Source organism: Jatropha curcas, chromosome 6 (genome assembly GCF_041381405.1).
Source record: "Jatropha curcas cultivar XTBG-Jc1 chromosome 6, XTBG_Jcur_1.0, whole genome shotgun sequence".
Classification (NCBI taxonomy): domain Eukaryota; kingdom Viridiplantae; phylum Streptophyta; class Magnoliopsida; order Malpighiales; family Euphorbiaceae; genus Jatropha; species Jatropha curcas.
In genome coordinates, this window is record NC_143156.1 from 18,194,702 (window position 1) to 18,210,236 (window position 15,535).

The 15,535-nt window shown below is 34.2% G+C and overlaps 1 protein-coding gene, 1 non-coding gene and 1 pseudogene across 2 annotated transcripts; 2 read left to right on the forward strand and 1 right to left on the reverse strand.

Annotated features, from left to right (window-relative positions):
• The first annotated feature begins 1,558 nt into the window (after positions 1 to 1,558).
• On the forward strand, positions 1,559 to 6,379 carry LOC149495644 (uncharacterized). Its single transcript, XM_089723226.1, has 9 exons — positions 1,559 to 1,775; positions 1,974 to 2,248; positions 2,299 to 2,681; positions 2,831 to 3,176; positions 3,267 to 3,333; positions 3,468 to 4,004; positions 4,472 to 4,666; positions 4,869 to 5,072; positions 5,571 to 6,379. Exons 1-9 carry the CDS (start codon positions 1,559 to 1,561, stop codon positions 6,377 to 6,379), a joined length of 3,033 nt encoding a protein of 1,010 aa, XP_089579352.1.
• LOC149495645 (small nucleolar RNA R71) lies at positions 1,607 to 1,713 on the reverse strand. Its single transcript, XR_016321519.1, has one exon. It is a non-coding gene; the product is annotated as a small nucleolar RNA R71 (small nucleolar RNA).
• Positions 6,380 to 11,523: 5,144 nt separating the features above from the next.
• On the forward strand, positions 11,524 to 12,709 carry LOC149495646 (uncharacterized; annotated as a pseudogene).
• Positions 12,710 to 15,535: the final 2,826 nt, after the last annotated feature.

Consider the following 15,535-nt stretch of genomic DNA (forward strand, 5'->3'; position numbering starts at 1 on the left):
AAAACTACTCTCTACCCCCATTTTGTTTTCATCTTTACACTTCACGTTTTTATCTTTAAAGAGAAAGAAGTTTTATAACTACTTTTGAAAAACGGTTATGTGTTCTAAACGATTTCTAATTTGAAAAACTGTTTTTCCTGTGCTTATATATGCATTTCTTTCTGTCTATTTAGATTCTGTAATCTACAGTAGACAGGTTTTTATTGATAAACATTTGTGTAATAGCTTAGGTGAAAAACTATTGTGAAAGAGGTTATCAAGCAACCTTCTCCGTGAGAGAGATTCTAATGTCTTGAATTGAGTTTCTGTACTCTGCCAAAAATAGAAAGGGTTGAGGTTTGATAAGTGCATTATAAAGTGCTTTTATTGTCTATATTCATATGCATTTTTGGGTTATTTATGTGCTTAATTCACTTTGTTAGACAATTTTTACCAATTAGACATTATTTTAGTTGCATTTGGAGTAATATGATTGAATTGGTAAAATTCAAGCATTTTTTTATCTTGATCCTTGTTCGGTTTTTCAGGGATATCTGGAGTTGTAGACCTTCAAATTGGATTCCGTTTGATGCGCTAGAAAGATGAAATAAAGTTCTACAATTGTCAAAGAGGAATCAAAAGCTAATTCAGTCTCAATATTGATCAAATTCAGCTTTGAATTTTGAAGCTATGTGCTGTATAACTGAGCACAACCTGTTCTCTTGTGGACTTCATATCTGGTGGAAGCTATGTGCTTTAGTTTAATTAATTAATTTTCTTTTTGAACTGTTAAGTTGAATTTTTCACAAACAAACCCCCCCTTTTTTAAACACAAAAATTAAGATTTCAGTCTCTAAGGTTCGACCTGAATTCACCACTTCTACAGTTAAATTCAGTAATTTAAATTTGGTGGAACCGAAAACATCAAATTTTTGGCGCCGTTGCCGGGGACTGAAAGTTTGTTAATTTTGTGTTTATTTATTTAAGTTCTGTTTTACCTTGGTTTAGTGTTGTTGTTTCAGGTTTTGGAGAAAAGAGCAGTATTATTTTGAAGAAGGAGTTCAAGATTTTTGGTTTATGACTAGAAGTTCTCAATCTGGTGAAATTCTCTTTGATCCTGAAGTAGAAAGACACTAGGCGTTTGAGGAAATTAGCTAAATTAGCTAAGGAAGCTAATTTGAGTGAATATTCGTCTGAACGGACTGTTAGAACAGTGTAAAATTCTCCACGGGAATCATTTCAGATTCGGATCTGAGATTGAAACCATGGCGCAGAGGACTTTAAAGAATTGGCTACACCTGATTTAAATCACAACCTTTGTGTATTCAATTTCCTACTTTAGATGTTGCTTTTGAATTAAAATCTGGTCTAATCCATTTGTTGCCTAAATTTCATGGACTTTCAGGTGAGGATCCGCATAAACATTTGAAGGAGTTCCATGTGGTGTGTTCTAGCATGAAGCCTCAGGAGTTTCAGAAGAGCAAATTAAGCTTCGAGCTTTCCCTTTCTCATTGGAAGACAAAGCTAAGGACTAGTTGTATTACCTTTCCTTCTGGATCGATTAATTCATGGAAGTGAGATGAAGCGAATATTTTTAGAGAAGTATTTTCCAGCATCTCGAGCTGCCAACATAAGGAAAGACATTTGTGGCATTCAGCAATATAGTGAAGAGAGTTTATATGAGTATTGGGAGCGGTTTAAGAAACCTTATGCAACCTGTCCCCATCATCAAATTACTGAGCAGCTGTTGATCCAATATTTTTATGATGGGACTTATGCCGATGGATCGAAATATGGTAGATGCTAGTAGTGGAGGTGCTTTACTTGACAAGACACCGGAAGATGCAAAAAGATTAATTGCTAACATGGCAGCAAATTCCTAGCAGTTTGGAATGAGAATGGATCACACGTCCAAGAAGGTTAATGAGGTAAGTACGTCTAATCTCGAGAACAAATTTCAGATTTAACTTCTTTGGTTAGACAAATTGCTGTAGGAAATATGCAAGCTGTTAAAACATGTGGAATTTGCATGGTTCCTGGTCATGCTACTGATATGTGTCCTACACTTCAAGAGGATGAACTAGTTGCAGCAAGCCAATGCAGTAGGAAATTTTGGGCAGCAACAACGCAGTATGATCCCTATTCTAATTCTTACAATCCGGGATGGCGAGACCATCCGAATTTGAGTTATGGGAATCAGCCAATGCAAAATCGCTACCAACAGCAAAGACCACAAGTGAATCAACCATCTCTTCCTCTCAAAATCAAGGTATGTCACTTGATGATATTGTTAAAGCTTTGGCTACTAATACACAACAGTTTCAGCAGGAAACTAGGACTAGTATTCATAATATAGAGAAGCAGATTGGTCAGTTAGCTTCATCTGTGAGCAAACTTGAAGCTCAAAATTCTGGTAAGCTTCCATCGCAATCTGTGATTAATCCTAAAGAAAATGCTAGTGCTATACTTTTGCGAAGTGGGAGAGAAGTTAATAATCAAGTTGTAAAAGAGTCAACAAAGAAGCACAAGCAAGGTTCAAAGGTAAATTCTAAACTTAATGATGCTAATAATTTGTTGTTCCTCCTCCATTTCCTAGTAGGTTGGCCAAGACAAGGAAGGAAGAACAAGAGAAAGAGATTTGGAGATGTTCAGCAAGGTAGAGGTTATATACCGTTACTTGATGTAATCAAGCAAATTCCCAGGTATGCTAAATTCCTTAGGAATTATGTACTACAAAGCGAAAGTTTAGAAATAATGAAAAAATTACTGTTGGGGAAAATGTGTCAGCGTTCATTCAAAGAAAATTACCTCCAAAGTGTAAGGATCCAGGTTCGTTTTCCATCCCATGTAGAATAGGTGATTCTAAAATTGAGAAAGCAATGGCAGATTTGGGAGCATCTATTAATGTCATGTCGCATTCTGTTTTTCAAACTTTGAATTTAAATGCTTTGAAGGAAACTAGTGTTATTATTCAATTGGCTAATCGTTCTAATGCGTACCCGATGGGTGTAGTTGAGGATGTTTTGGTGCAGGTTGGGCAATTAATTTTTCCAGCAAATTTTTATATTTTGGATATGGGGGAAAGTGTTTCGACATCAAATTCTGCATTGATTTTATTTGGTAGACCTTTCTTAAAAACTGCCAAGACTAAAATTGATGTGGATGCTAGCACTTTAACCATGGAATTTGATGGGGAAGTAGTTAAATTTAATATTTTTAATGCTATGAAACATCCTGTTGATGAGCATTCTGTGTTTTCTCTTGATGTAATTGATTCATGTGTGCAGAATGTCGTTAAGTTGAGCAAGGAGGATGAGTTAGAAGTAGTGATTAGTCAAGGAATTCATGAAGAAAGTACAAACCAGCTCCTAAGTGCAGAAATTCAAGATGCAGTAATGGAATTGTAGTCATTACCATTAGTTCCAAAAGGTACAAGGTTTCTAGGATTGATTTACCTAATCATACAAAATTTTTGCCTTCTATTATAGATGCACCAGTTCTTGAACTCAAACCATTACCGGAGCATTTGAAGTATATTTACTTGGGAGATAATGATACACTTCCAATTATCATTTCAAGTAAGTTAACTAACATTGAAGAAGAAAGGTTGACAAGAGTTCTAAGAATACATAAGGAAGCAATTGGATGGACATTGGCTGACATCAAAGGTATAAGCCCATTGGTGTGTATGCATAGGATTTTGTTAGAAGATGATGCTAAGCCAAGTAGAGAAGCTCAAAGGAGGCTGAACCCATTGATGATGGAAGTTGTGAAGAAGGAGATTTTGAAGCTATTAGATGCTGGGGTGATTTACCCAATTTCAGACAGTAAATGGGTAAGTCCAGTTCAAGTCGTGCCAAAGAAATCAGGAGTTACGGTTGTAGCAAATCAAGACAATGAGCTGGTTCCAACACGGATTCAGAGTGGATGGCGTATGTGCATAGACTACCGCAAGTTAAACTTTTCAACTAGAAAGGACCACTTCCCATTGCCATTCATTTATCAGATGCTTGAGCGGTTAGCAGGTAAGTTTTATTTCTGCTTTCTTGATGGTTTTTCGGGGTATAATCAAGTTGTGATAGCACCAGAGGATCAAGAGAAGACTACCTTCACTTGTCCTTCTAGAACTTTTGCATTTAGAAGAATGCCCTTTGGACTTTGTAATGCACTGGCAACATTTTAGAGATGTATGGTCAGCATATTCTCAGATTTTATTGATAATTGCATTGAAGTTTTCATGGATGATTTTACAGTGTATGGTGATTCATTTGATGCATGTTTACATAATTTAAATTCTGTTCTTGAACGATGCATTGAGAAAATCTGGTTTTGAATTATGAGAAGTGCCACTTTATGGTAGACCAAGGAATTGTTTTAGGGCATGTTGTTTCTAATAGAGGTATTGAGGTAGACAAGTCAAAGGTTGATTTAATTGTGAATTTACCATACCCCACAACTATGAGGGAATTGCGTTCTTTCCTTGGTCATGCAGGTTTCTATCGAAGGTTTATCAAGAATTTTTCCAAGATAGTAGTACCTTTATCTAGACTATTGCAGCAGGATGTTAAATTTGAGTTTTGTGAAGAATGTAAGGAGGCTTTTAACAAGTTAAAGTCAGCACTGACGACACCTCCTATTATTCAAGCTCCTAATTGGTCTGTACCATTTGAAATTATGTGCGATGCAAGTAATTATGCGGTGGGGGCTGTTTTAGGGCAGCGTGAGGAAAAGCTTTTTCATGTGATTTATTATGCATCCAAGACATTGAATTCTGCACAGCGCAATTACTCCACAACTGAAAAAGAGTTCTTAGCTATTGTTTTTGCTTTAGATAAATTCCTGTCATACTTGCTTAATTCTAAAGTGATTGTTTTTTTCTGATCATGCAGCTTTAAAGTTTCTCTTAGCAAAGAAGGAAGCAAAGCCAAGACTAATTAGATGGATTCTTCTTTTACAAGAATTTGATCTACAAATCAAGGATAAGAAAGGTGTTGAGAATTTGGTAGCTGATCATTTGAGCAGGTTGGTGACACAAGAGGATCCAATTCCTTTACAAGAATTATTTCTTGATGAGCAATTGTTGAAATTACAAGGTATGATCCCTTAGTATGCTGATTTGGTGAATTATTTTGTTACTAAGACTATGCCTTCTGATTTAAGTAGAGCTAAAAAAGAAAAATTGAAGAGTGAATCTAAGTATTATGTATGGGATGAACCATATTTGTGGAAATTTTGTTCTGATCAAATTATTAGGAGATGTGTCCCTGGTAATGAGATTGAATCAATTCTTGTTTTTTGTCATTCATTTGCATGTGGTGGTCATTTTGGACCTAAGAGAACAGGTAGAAAGATAGTGAATTGTGGTTTTTATTGGCCTACCATTTTTCTTGATGCATATATTTTCTGTAAAAATTGTGAACAGTGTCAAAGAATATGAAGTATATCTCAAAGGAATGAGATGAATCAGACCCCAATACTTGTATGTGAAATTTTTGATGTGTGGGGAATCGATTTTATGGGTCCATTTCCTTCTTCTTTTGGTTTTATTTATATATTACTTGCTGTTGATTATGTTTCCAAATGGGTGGAAGCTAAAGCCACCAGAACTGATGATTCTAAAGTTGTTGTAGATTTTGTCAAATCAAATATTTTCAGCAGGTTTGGAATTCCTAGAGCTTTGATCAGTGACAGAGGCACTCATTTTTTCAATAGAGCTGTGGAGGCATTATTAAAGAAATATGGTGTTTTTCATAGAGTTTCTATAGCTTATCATCCTCAAACAAGTGGGCAAGCTGAGGTATCAAACAGAGAGGGGAAGTCTATCCTAGAGAAGATGGTGAAGCCAAATAGAAGGGATTGGAGCCTTAGACTTGATGATGCTTTGTGGGCTTACAGGACAGCCTATAAGACACCCATAGGTATGTCCCCTTACAGGTTGGTTTTTGGTAAGATGTGTCACCTTCCTGTTGAGATAGAACATAAGGCTTTTTGGGCTGTTAGAAATTGTAATTTTGAGTTAGATGCTGCTGGTGTGGAAAGAAAGTTACGATTGCAGGAGTTAGAGGAGATTCGTCTTGATGCTTATGAAAATTCTAAGATTTATAAGGAAAAGACAAAAGCATTTCATGATAAACAAATTTTAAAAAAGGAGTTTGTGGTTGGCCAAAAAGTTTTATTGTATAATTCTAGATTAAAGTTAATGCCCGGTAAGTTGCGTTCTCGTTGGATTAGTCCGTTTATTGTTACTAATATGTTTTCTTATGGTGCTATTGAGATTCAAAGTTTAGGAACTAAGAAGGTGTTCAAAGTCAATGGCCATAGACTCAAGCCATTTTATGAAGGCTTCCAAGAGCATTCACTGGAAGAAATCAAATTGAGTGATCCAATTTATTTAGATTGAAGAAGATGCTGTGACCATGTCGAGCTAACGACGACAAAAAAAGGGCGCTTTTTGGGAGGCAACCCAGATTTTTGCTTTATTTTATTTATTATTTATTTATTTGCAATAAATAATGTCATCTTCCTCCTTTTGCTATATATTTATTATATGGATTCTTTTAGTTACTCTACCCAGGTATGTTTTCTGATATTCCTTTCGGATTGTTTTGGTTCTGTTGCAAATTATACAGGTTTGAGGAAATTCTGAATTTGGGATAAATGTTCTGTGAATGATTAAATGGTGTATTTGTGATTAAGTTTTTGTTGAGTTAGTAGATTCAGTCTTATAAAGGTTTGTGCTAGTCAATAATGGTAAATATGACTGAATACTGATAGGAAATTCTGCTTTTATTCATTGACTTGATTACTTACACTAAGACTGCACTGCCATTATTCTGTTCTCATATTATTGCTAAAATTGGATTTTAGTTGGTATATTAGGCATTTTTAGTTTCTTAGGTTTGTGCAGATTCCTCAGAATTTAAAGTTCCTAAGAGATTAGTTGATTTGTTAATTCTCTGCTATTTCCTTGAGTTAATTATTGACTCGAAACGGTTAAGCTTGTGTTGATAATTTGTGCCTAAATTTGAATAATGTTAGGATTTGAACATTGTAATGAACTGATTTTCAGGTGCAGGGCTGGATAGGTAACAAGTGTTGCATATGGTTGATATTGTTAATAATTTTCGTCGAAAAAGTGACCAGCCATTCACTTGTTTGCTTGTTTGTCTGGCTTGTGTTTGCATTTTATTTTGTAGCAGGTACCCTTTACCGGACAACAGCTTGGCTTTTGGTTGCAATTTATTTGATGAGTAAATTTCAGCGAAACAGGGCAGTTTTCTATTACTCTTGAGACCTTCCTCTTGTGATTTAATTGTAATTTGTCCACATTGAGGACAATGTGTAAAGTAAGTGTGGGGAAGGGTTTTATTATTAGGGGTGTTTTTTTTTTATGATTTTTATGCTTCATGGTATAATAATGCTGCTGAATTTATGATGGCATATTGCTGAAATTTTGAGCTTTCTTTGTTAAATAGCTATTGCCATACAACTTATTTTGCTCATTTGTTTCTGCTGCCATTTGATTATGATTGGTTGAGTTAGATGTCAGGCACTTATCCCATGAATTTTGAGTAATATTTTTGTTTGATTAATGATTTGAGCTGATTTTTGGGATTACTCCAAGGGTTTATTGTGTCCTTTAAGTAAGACTTGAAACTCTAATTTTTACGAAAAACTAAACTTGCAAAGAATTTTATTCTTGGGTTTGAACAGTCCTTCAAACTAGGTTGAAAAGCAATTTCAATTAGTCTAACTAAGTCACTTTGACTGTTTTTGACTCTTGTGCATTTTTGAATAATTTGTTAAATTTGTGACTCTTTTAGACCTAGAATTTGAGGCTTGAGTTTAATTTTTATTGAGCTAAATTTTGACCGTTACTTCTAGAATTCTTTGTAGGATACCTAGGTACAAAGATGAGCCTTTTATGTGTATGTGTTTTTTGAGTCAAGAGAAAAGTCGAAATGAGTCAACAAGTGTAAGACTTGTAGCAGTCGGATCGCTTCGCTGCCCAATAATGGGTAAAGAGCAGTGCTAGTAGCCACTTGAGCTCGTGACTTCATATACCCGTAAGTGGGTACCATTGATGACAACTCAAGCACACGATAAATGCTCAAGCTTCTTGACAAAAAAAAAAAAAAAAAAAAAAAGCGTATGTTGAAAAAAGAGTCGGTGAAAAAAAAAAAAAAAAAGAAAGAATAAAGAGTTTTCTTTTGTTTTTATTTAGTCTTTGCATGTATGGTCGCGATGAATTTTTGTACTTTGGTGAGTTACCAAATAATTATTTGAGGAACGGTTATCAACTTTTTGTTGCATGTGCTTAATTTTATATATTCAAGCCTTGGATTTTATGTTTAGGAGAGTCTAAATTCAACTTATTAGTCTTGCTTGCACTTCATTCAAACTTAGTCAATTTAACTTTGCTTAGTAATTGACTTTATTTTTCCGATTGTTCTCATAAGGATTGTTTAGGGTCGAGAAGAGTTCTTCCCTTTATGTTTGAGCTATGTTTTGTTGAGTTTTAAGTCATGCTTGAGGACAAGCATGGATTAAGTGTGGGGAAGTTTGATAAGTGCATTATCAAGTGCTTTTATTGTCTATATTCGTATGCATTTTTGGGTTATTTATGTGCTTAATTCACTTTGTTAGACAATTTTTACCAATTAGACATTATTTTAGTTGCATTTGGAGTAATATGATTAAATTGGTAAAATTCCAGCATTTTTTTTATCTTGACCCTTGTTCAGTTTTTCAGGGATATCTGGAGTTGTAGACCTTCAAATTGGATTCCGTTTGACGTCTTGGAAAGATGAAATAAAGTTCTACAATTGTCAAAGAGTAGAAGCTAATTCAGTCTCAATATTGATCAAATTCAGCTCTGAATTTTGAAGCTATGTGCTGTATAACTAAGCACAACCTGTTCTGTTGTGGACTTCATATCTGGAGTTCCAAGTGTCCAAACTAACTCAGCCCAGGCCCATTGAATTCTTAGAAGACAGCCCTACAGTTGTTGTGAGGACAATTAAATGAAATGAAGTTGTTTTGGTCTTCAAAAATGTCATAGAAGATTAACGTTTTGAGTAGAATTTCTTCTTCAATCTGATTTCGTTTTTTTAGGTCATATTCTTATTGTAGATGTCCGTTTTGGGCGAGCCTTAGCTCGTTAGAAAGCGGAGAGAGAGATTTTCAAATTTATTGAAGGAGTTAGAGCCTGATTTAGAGTAGAAGATGCTGAAAAACAGGGGAGAAATCAGAACAGCAAATATTTTTTGTTTACTGCTTTTGAATTTCCCAATTGATTAGGGATTCTTTTCCTTTTGGAGGTGTTATATATGGAGTGATTCTACAGCAGCAAGGAGGCACGTTATTCTTCTCTTAGTTCATCTATTAATCCAGGTTTTTGTTCTTTATTCTTTGTTTTGGTGATTGGAAGCCATGATTATGAGTGGCTAATTTCTTTACACCAATTCAAGGGATTTATCATCCTTGCACTTTTGTGAGACTCGGGTTTTAAATGAGTAGTTTCTTCTTGAATATCTGTTGTTTCTTGTTCTTATTTAGTTGATTCTATTGAATTCTTTGCTAAAAAGGCCTATTAGTGAACTGTTTGGTAGGATTAAGTGCTATTTCAGATTTCATAATCCGTAATTGTTATGAAAGTTTGAATGTTAGTAGCAATTAGGTATTACTGATTATATTTCAGGTTTTCAGTAATAATCTATAGAGACAATAGGGTTGAATTAAATGGTTTATGCTTTATAAATTGTTGTTCAAGTTTAACTACTTTGTGATTCTTAATGCTTTTATTAAATAGAAAGGGATTGCTTAATAATCATTTAATAATTAGAGTTAATGAGGGTGCTGGGCTCAAGTTAACGAAATAGTGGAGTTTTGGGAATTTATCATGCTTTTTAGTAAATTTCAGTTAAGTATTCAAAGAGTAATTAAATCATAAGTTGTCTATGATCAATTGTGCATTGGATTAGAAATCACCTTGAATTGGTTTTTCATCAATTTGCATTACTGCTTTAGTTTAATTAATTAATTTTCTTTTTGAACTATTAAGTTGAATTTTTCACAAACAAACCCCCCCTTCTTTTTAAACACAAAAATTAAGATTTCAGTCTCTAAGGTTCGACCTGAATTCACCACTTCTACAGTTAAATTCAGTAATTTAAATTTGGTGGAACCGACAAACATCAAGGTTAACTAGAACCTTTGGAAAATCTAGTGGGATAAAGGGTAGATCTAGGTGTTGATCTATTGCCTTGTACTGTTGGTTTGTCTCTTACCCTTGAAAAGAGATAACATAGTTGAGGATCTCAAGATGAGTCTTGGGGAGTGGATGTAGGTGAGTTAGTGCCGAACCACTATAAATCACTGTGTTAATCTTTTTTAAATTTCTGAAGTTTTGCTTGATACTACTTTATTTACACTTCTGTTTATATTTTAGAAATGCTCAAGTTGTTAACGATTCTGATGTTCTAAAACTAGAATAAGTCTTATCTTCTCTGAATATTAGAACTCTGGAATTCTGATAAGTGAATATACCAAGTTCTAACTGTTCTTCTATTCACAATATATTTCACTACTTGGGTTTCTAATTAATTTTTTAAACTTTATGAGAAAGTTCTAATTACAATAGCTTTACATCATAAAGTAGTTCTAATACTTGATTAAGGCTTTGTGAAGCAGTTCTAAATTCAATAACTGTCTCTCACACCGTCGTATATGATTTTCTAAACTTTATGAGGAAGTTCTAATTTCAATAGCTTTCCTTCATAAAGCAATTCTGATATTGGATAAGACATTGTGAAGCAGTTCTAATCAATAGCTACACTTTGTATAGTCTTTCTATTTTCATGAATAGAATGTTGTGAGGAAGTTCTAATCCATAACTTATCCTTACAAGTTCTTTACTTTTCCGCTGCACTTAGAATTCTATATTTTGTTTTAAAATTCTAAAATTTATATCTATTTTTAGAAAACCCAATTCACCTCCCCTCTTGGGTTGTGCCATACATATACGGGACCCACAAAAAAGATTTTACTTTTTTTGTTTTCATTTCCATAAATATTTTACATCTTTTCTTTAGTCAATCATTTGTAAAAGAAATAATTTTCCTTTGGTTTGAATACATCTCAACTAAGCCTAGAGACGAAAGTAGGATTTATAATTATAAAAATTTATTAAGAGGATATCTAAAAAAAGAAGAAGAGGCAAATGTTGGAAGAAATTGCTTGAGTTTAGGACTGTTGAATAAAGGCCTATTCTTCTGGGTTTGTTAGAGATTTTATCTATCTTATTTTATTCTTGTTATCGAAAAACACTTAACGAAATATGTGGTCTGAATTTTCTCTTTCTTGTATGATGTAAGGCTATATATAGCAAAGAGCTGCTTCAATAAAATTATCACTCATAACTCCAATTGTTCATGTTTCTGTATTAGTTGTTTTGCTGTTTTAATACTTTACAATTGGTATCAGAACCCCCACTAGGCTTGTAGAAAAGAAGTTGCAGACTTCGAGTGATCAAACACTGAGAGGATGAGTGAAGACAAGACTTTGACGAAGATTCCTCACTTCGACGGTCATTATGATCACTGGAGTGAACTAATGGAAATCTTCTCAGGGCAAAAGGTCTTTGGAGCTTGGTGGAGAATGGTTTTGAAGAACTAACAGTAGGAACGAGGCTGATTAAGGCGCAACAGGCACAACTTGATGATGCTATAACTAAGGATCACCAAATCAAGCATTATCTATTCTAGGCAATTGATCGAACTATCTTTGAACAAATCTTGGATTATCGCACAACCAATATCGTTTGTCATGCCTGGCTCTAATCACCAGAGGAATTGTCCGCTTTGGATCAAACCAAATCCCCTATACAAGATTGGCAGGATCCATACGGTTTTGTCCCGCAGATGAAATGGGAAACTTCCTAGGAGGTCACCCATCCTAGGATTTCTGTTAAGCGAGCACGCTTAACCCTAGAGTTCTTCCAGCTCTCCAGCTATTCCACCAAAAGATGCCTCTAATGATTAGTTTCCCCCTTTTCCATATATGATTCGATTCATTCCTATGTCCCGCATTCCACTACCCTAGCTAGCCTGCCATTGTAGAAGCTAGCTAGGAGCTTTGCTCTACCCGCCCTCTTAGGATCGTTTTGCCGGGTCGGGATGTCACAGTTTGGGACTCAATGAAACAAAAGTTTGGAGGAAATTTAATGGTGAAGAAATATCTTCTTAACTCATTAAGAAGAGAGTTTGAGGTTCTCGCAATGAAGAAAGATGAAACCATTAATGAGTATTTTGCAAGAGTGATGATGGTCTCCAACAAGATGAGGAGCAATGAAGAAGATATGTCTGACACAAAGATTGTTCAAAAAATCCTGCTTACCCTAACTAAGAAGTTCATATATGTTGTAGCGTCCATCGAAGATTGAAAAGCTACTGACAACATGTCCATCGATGAATTATAGAGTACATTAGTGGTGCATGAACAAAAATTTCGAAGGACAAGCAATGATGATGAGGATCAAGTTCTGAAGGTATAAGCCCGGTCTGGAACAAGAAATAGAGGGACAGTACCTTACAGAGGAAGGGGACGGGGAAGAGGGAGAACAACTTTCAACAAAGCAACTATTGAATGTTATAGATGTCACGACTTAGGACATTTCCAACATGAATGTCCAAAGTTGAACAAGGAAGCAAATTATGCAGAGTTGGAATAGGAAGATGAGTTGCTGGTACTGGCATATGTAGAACTACATGAAGCAAAGAGGAGTGATGCGTGGTTCTTAGATTCTAGATGTTCAAACCACATGTGTGGGAATCTAGATATACTTTTAAGCTTGGACACAACTATTTCTCACACTGTCAAGCTTGGAAATAATACTAGAATGAAGGTTACTGGAAAAGGAGCTGTGAAACTATTTTTGAAAGGAATTTGCTATACCGTTGGAGATGTGTATTGGGTACCTGAACTAAAAAATAATCTATTAAGCGTCAGGCAACTTCAGGATAAGGGAGTATTAGTGCTATTTAAAGACGAAGTGTGCAGTATCATCCACAAAGAGGAAAAATGGCGAAATCCATTATGAGTGCAAACCAAATGTTCATTTTGCTTGCTGAAACACCTGTCACAACAAATGAAGAAAGGTGTCTCCAAATTAGTAATACAGATTAGTCAACACTTTGGCACTACCACTATGACCATCTCATCTACAAAGGCTTATGTACCTTGAAATACAAAAATATGGTCGTAGGTTTGCCACAAATTGTAGCTTCAAGTGTCACTTGCGAGGCATGCATGAAAGGCAAGCAACATCGGACTCCAATTCCTAAAAAGAGTCAGTGGAGAGCAACTAAGAAATTGGGTTTAGTTATGCAGATCTTTGTGGTCCTATCACACTAGCTTCAAGCCACCAGAAGAGGTATTTATTGTGTTTCATAGATGATTTTTCTAGGAAAGCATGGACTTATTTTCTTTTAGAAAAATCAGAAACATTTTATCACTTTAAATGTTTCAAAATACTCGTGGAAAAAGAAATTGGAATGCTTGTTAAATGCTTAAGAATAGATAGAGGAGGAGAATTTAACTCTGCAGAGTTCAATGATTTTACAAACATCATGGAGTAAAGAGACAATTGAACACAGGTTATACTCCACAACAAAATGGAGTGGTCGAACGCAAGAATCGTACTGTGATGAACCTGGTGAGAGTTATGTTGATATAGAAGAAAGTGCTCAAGATTTTCTGGCCAGAGGTGTTGGCTCAAAGGTCAAATATTTATCTCGAGATTTTGATGATTAAAGCAAAACAAATAAATTTAAATTATATTATTTGTGCTAATAATATTTTTTATGTAGATTATATAAGGAAGGTAATAAATAAACAAGGCAAGTCCTACAATTTCAAGGATCATGAAGACTATTGAAGACCTTAGTGGTTAGATTTTTAGGATTCATTGTAGGATAGAGAGAACATCCATTTATAAGCACAAAATTAATTTCTTCTCTCTTTATCAAAAGAGTTTTTCGAAAACAATTCCTTAAAAATCAAAAGCTTATCTTACCTAAAATGGAGGAGATCTTGTAATAAATATCTTAGAAAAAGCTTGTTTTAGTTTTTCGAAAACTATCTTCATAAAGGTTCGAAATTTATTCATTTACCTAAATTAAAGAGACTTTGTCTCAAACGATTTTGGTAATAAGAATAAATCGAATAAGATTTTTATGCTCTTCATTTTCAAAAACAAATTTTTTAAAGAGATCCAAAATCTTGATTTTATCTTCTTACCTAAATGAAAGAGATTCTATCTCAAATCGTTTTTGGTAAATATTTATTTTGAAAAAAGATTTCTTTTATTTTCAAAAATCTTGTTTTTAAAGGAAAGTTAGATTTTCTTTTATTTGCTTACTAAAAAGAAAGAATATTGACTCAAAAGATTTGGTAACAAAGATTTTCGTATCTTCTAAAAACGAAAAGTCAGTATTCTTATTTGAAAAAGGGATTTCACTTTCTAAATCTGAGATTCTCATCCCTCTCTATAAAAGTCGTCTTTTCTTTAAAAGATGTGGGTGAAAAGAGTTTTCGTTTTAAGAGTATTCGTCCATTGATCATATCTTTTATCTCTCAAAACTTACTTTCTACCCCCTTATTTCTTTTCATCTTAATACTTTACGTTTTATCTTTAAAAGAGAAAAGAAATTTTATAACAACTTCTTTTGAAAAACAGTTCTGATTTCTAAAACGATATTCTATTCTTAAAAACTGTTTTTCCTGTGCTTATATTTGCATTTCTGTCTGTCTATTTAGATTATGTAATCTTTAGTAGACAGGTTTTTATTTGATAAACATTTGTGTAATAGCTTAGGTGAAAATCTATTGTGAAATAGGTTATCAAGCGACCTTCTCTGTGAGAGAGATTCTAATGTCTTGATGTGAGTTTCTATACTCTACCAAAAACAAAAAGGGTTGAGGTTAACTAGAACCTTTGGAAAATCTAGTGGGACAAAGGGTAGATCTTGGAGTTGATCTATTGCCTTGTACTGTTGGTTTGTCTCTTACCCTTGAAAAGAGATAGCATAGTTGAGGATCTCAAGATGAGTCTTGGGGAGTGGATGTAGGTGAGTTAGTGCCGAACCACTATAAATCACTGTGTTAATCTTTTATTTTCTGAAATTCTACTTGATACTATTTTACTCACACACTTCTGTTTATATTTTTAGAAATGCTAAAGTTGTTAAAGGTTTTGATGTTCTAAACTAAATAAGCTTTGTCTTTTCTGAACATTAGAACTCTGGACTTTTGCTCAGTGAATATACGAAGTTCTAAATTGTTCTTCTATTTTCAGTATATTTCACTACTTGGGTTTCTAATCAGTTTTCTAATCTTGATTGAAGCTTTGTGAAGCGGTTCAGATTTCAATAACTGTCTCTCACATAGTCTTTTATATTTATTTAAACTTTATGAGGAAGTTCTAAACATAATAGCTTTTCTTCATAAAGTAGTTTTGATATTGCATAAGAAATTGTGAAGTAGTTCTAATCAATAA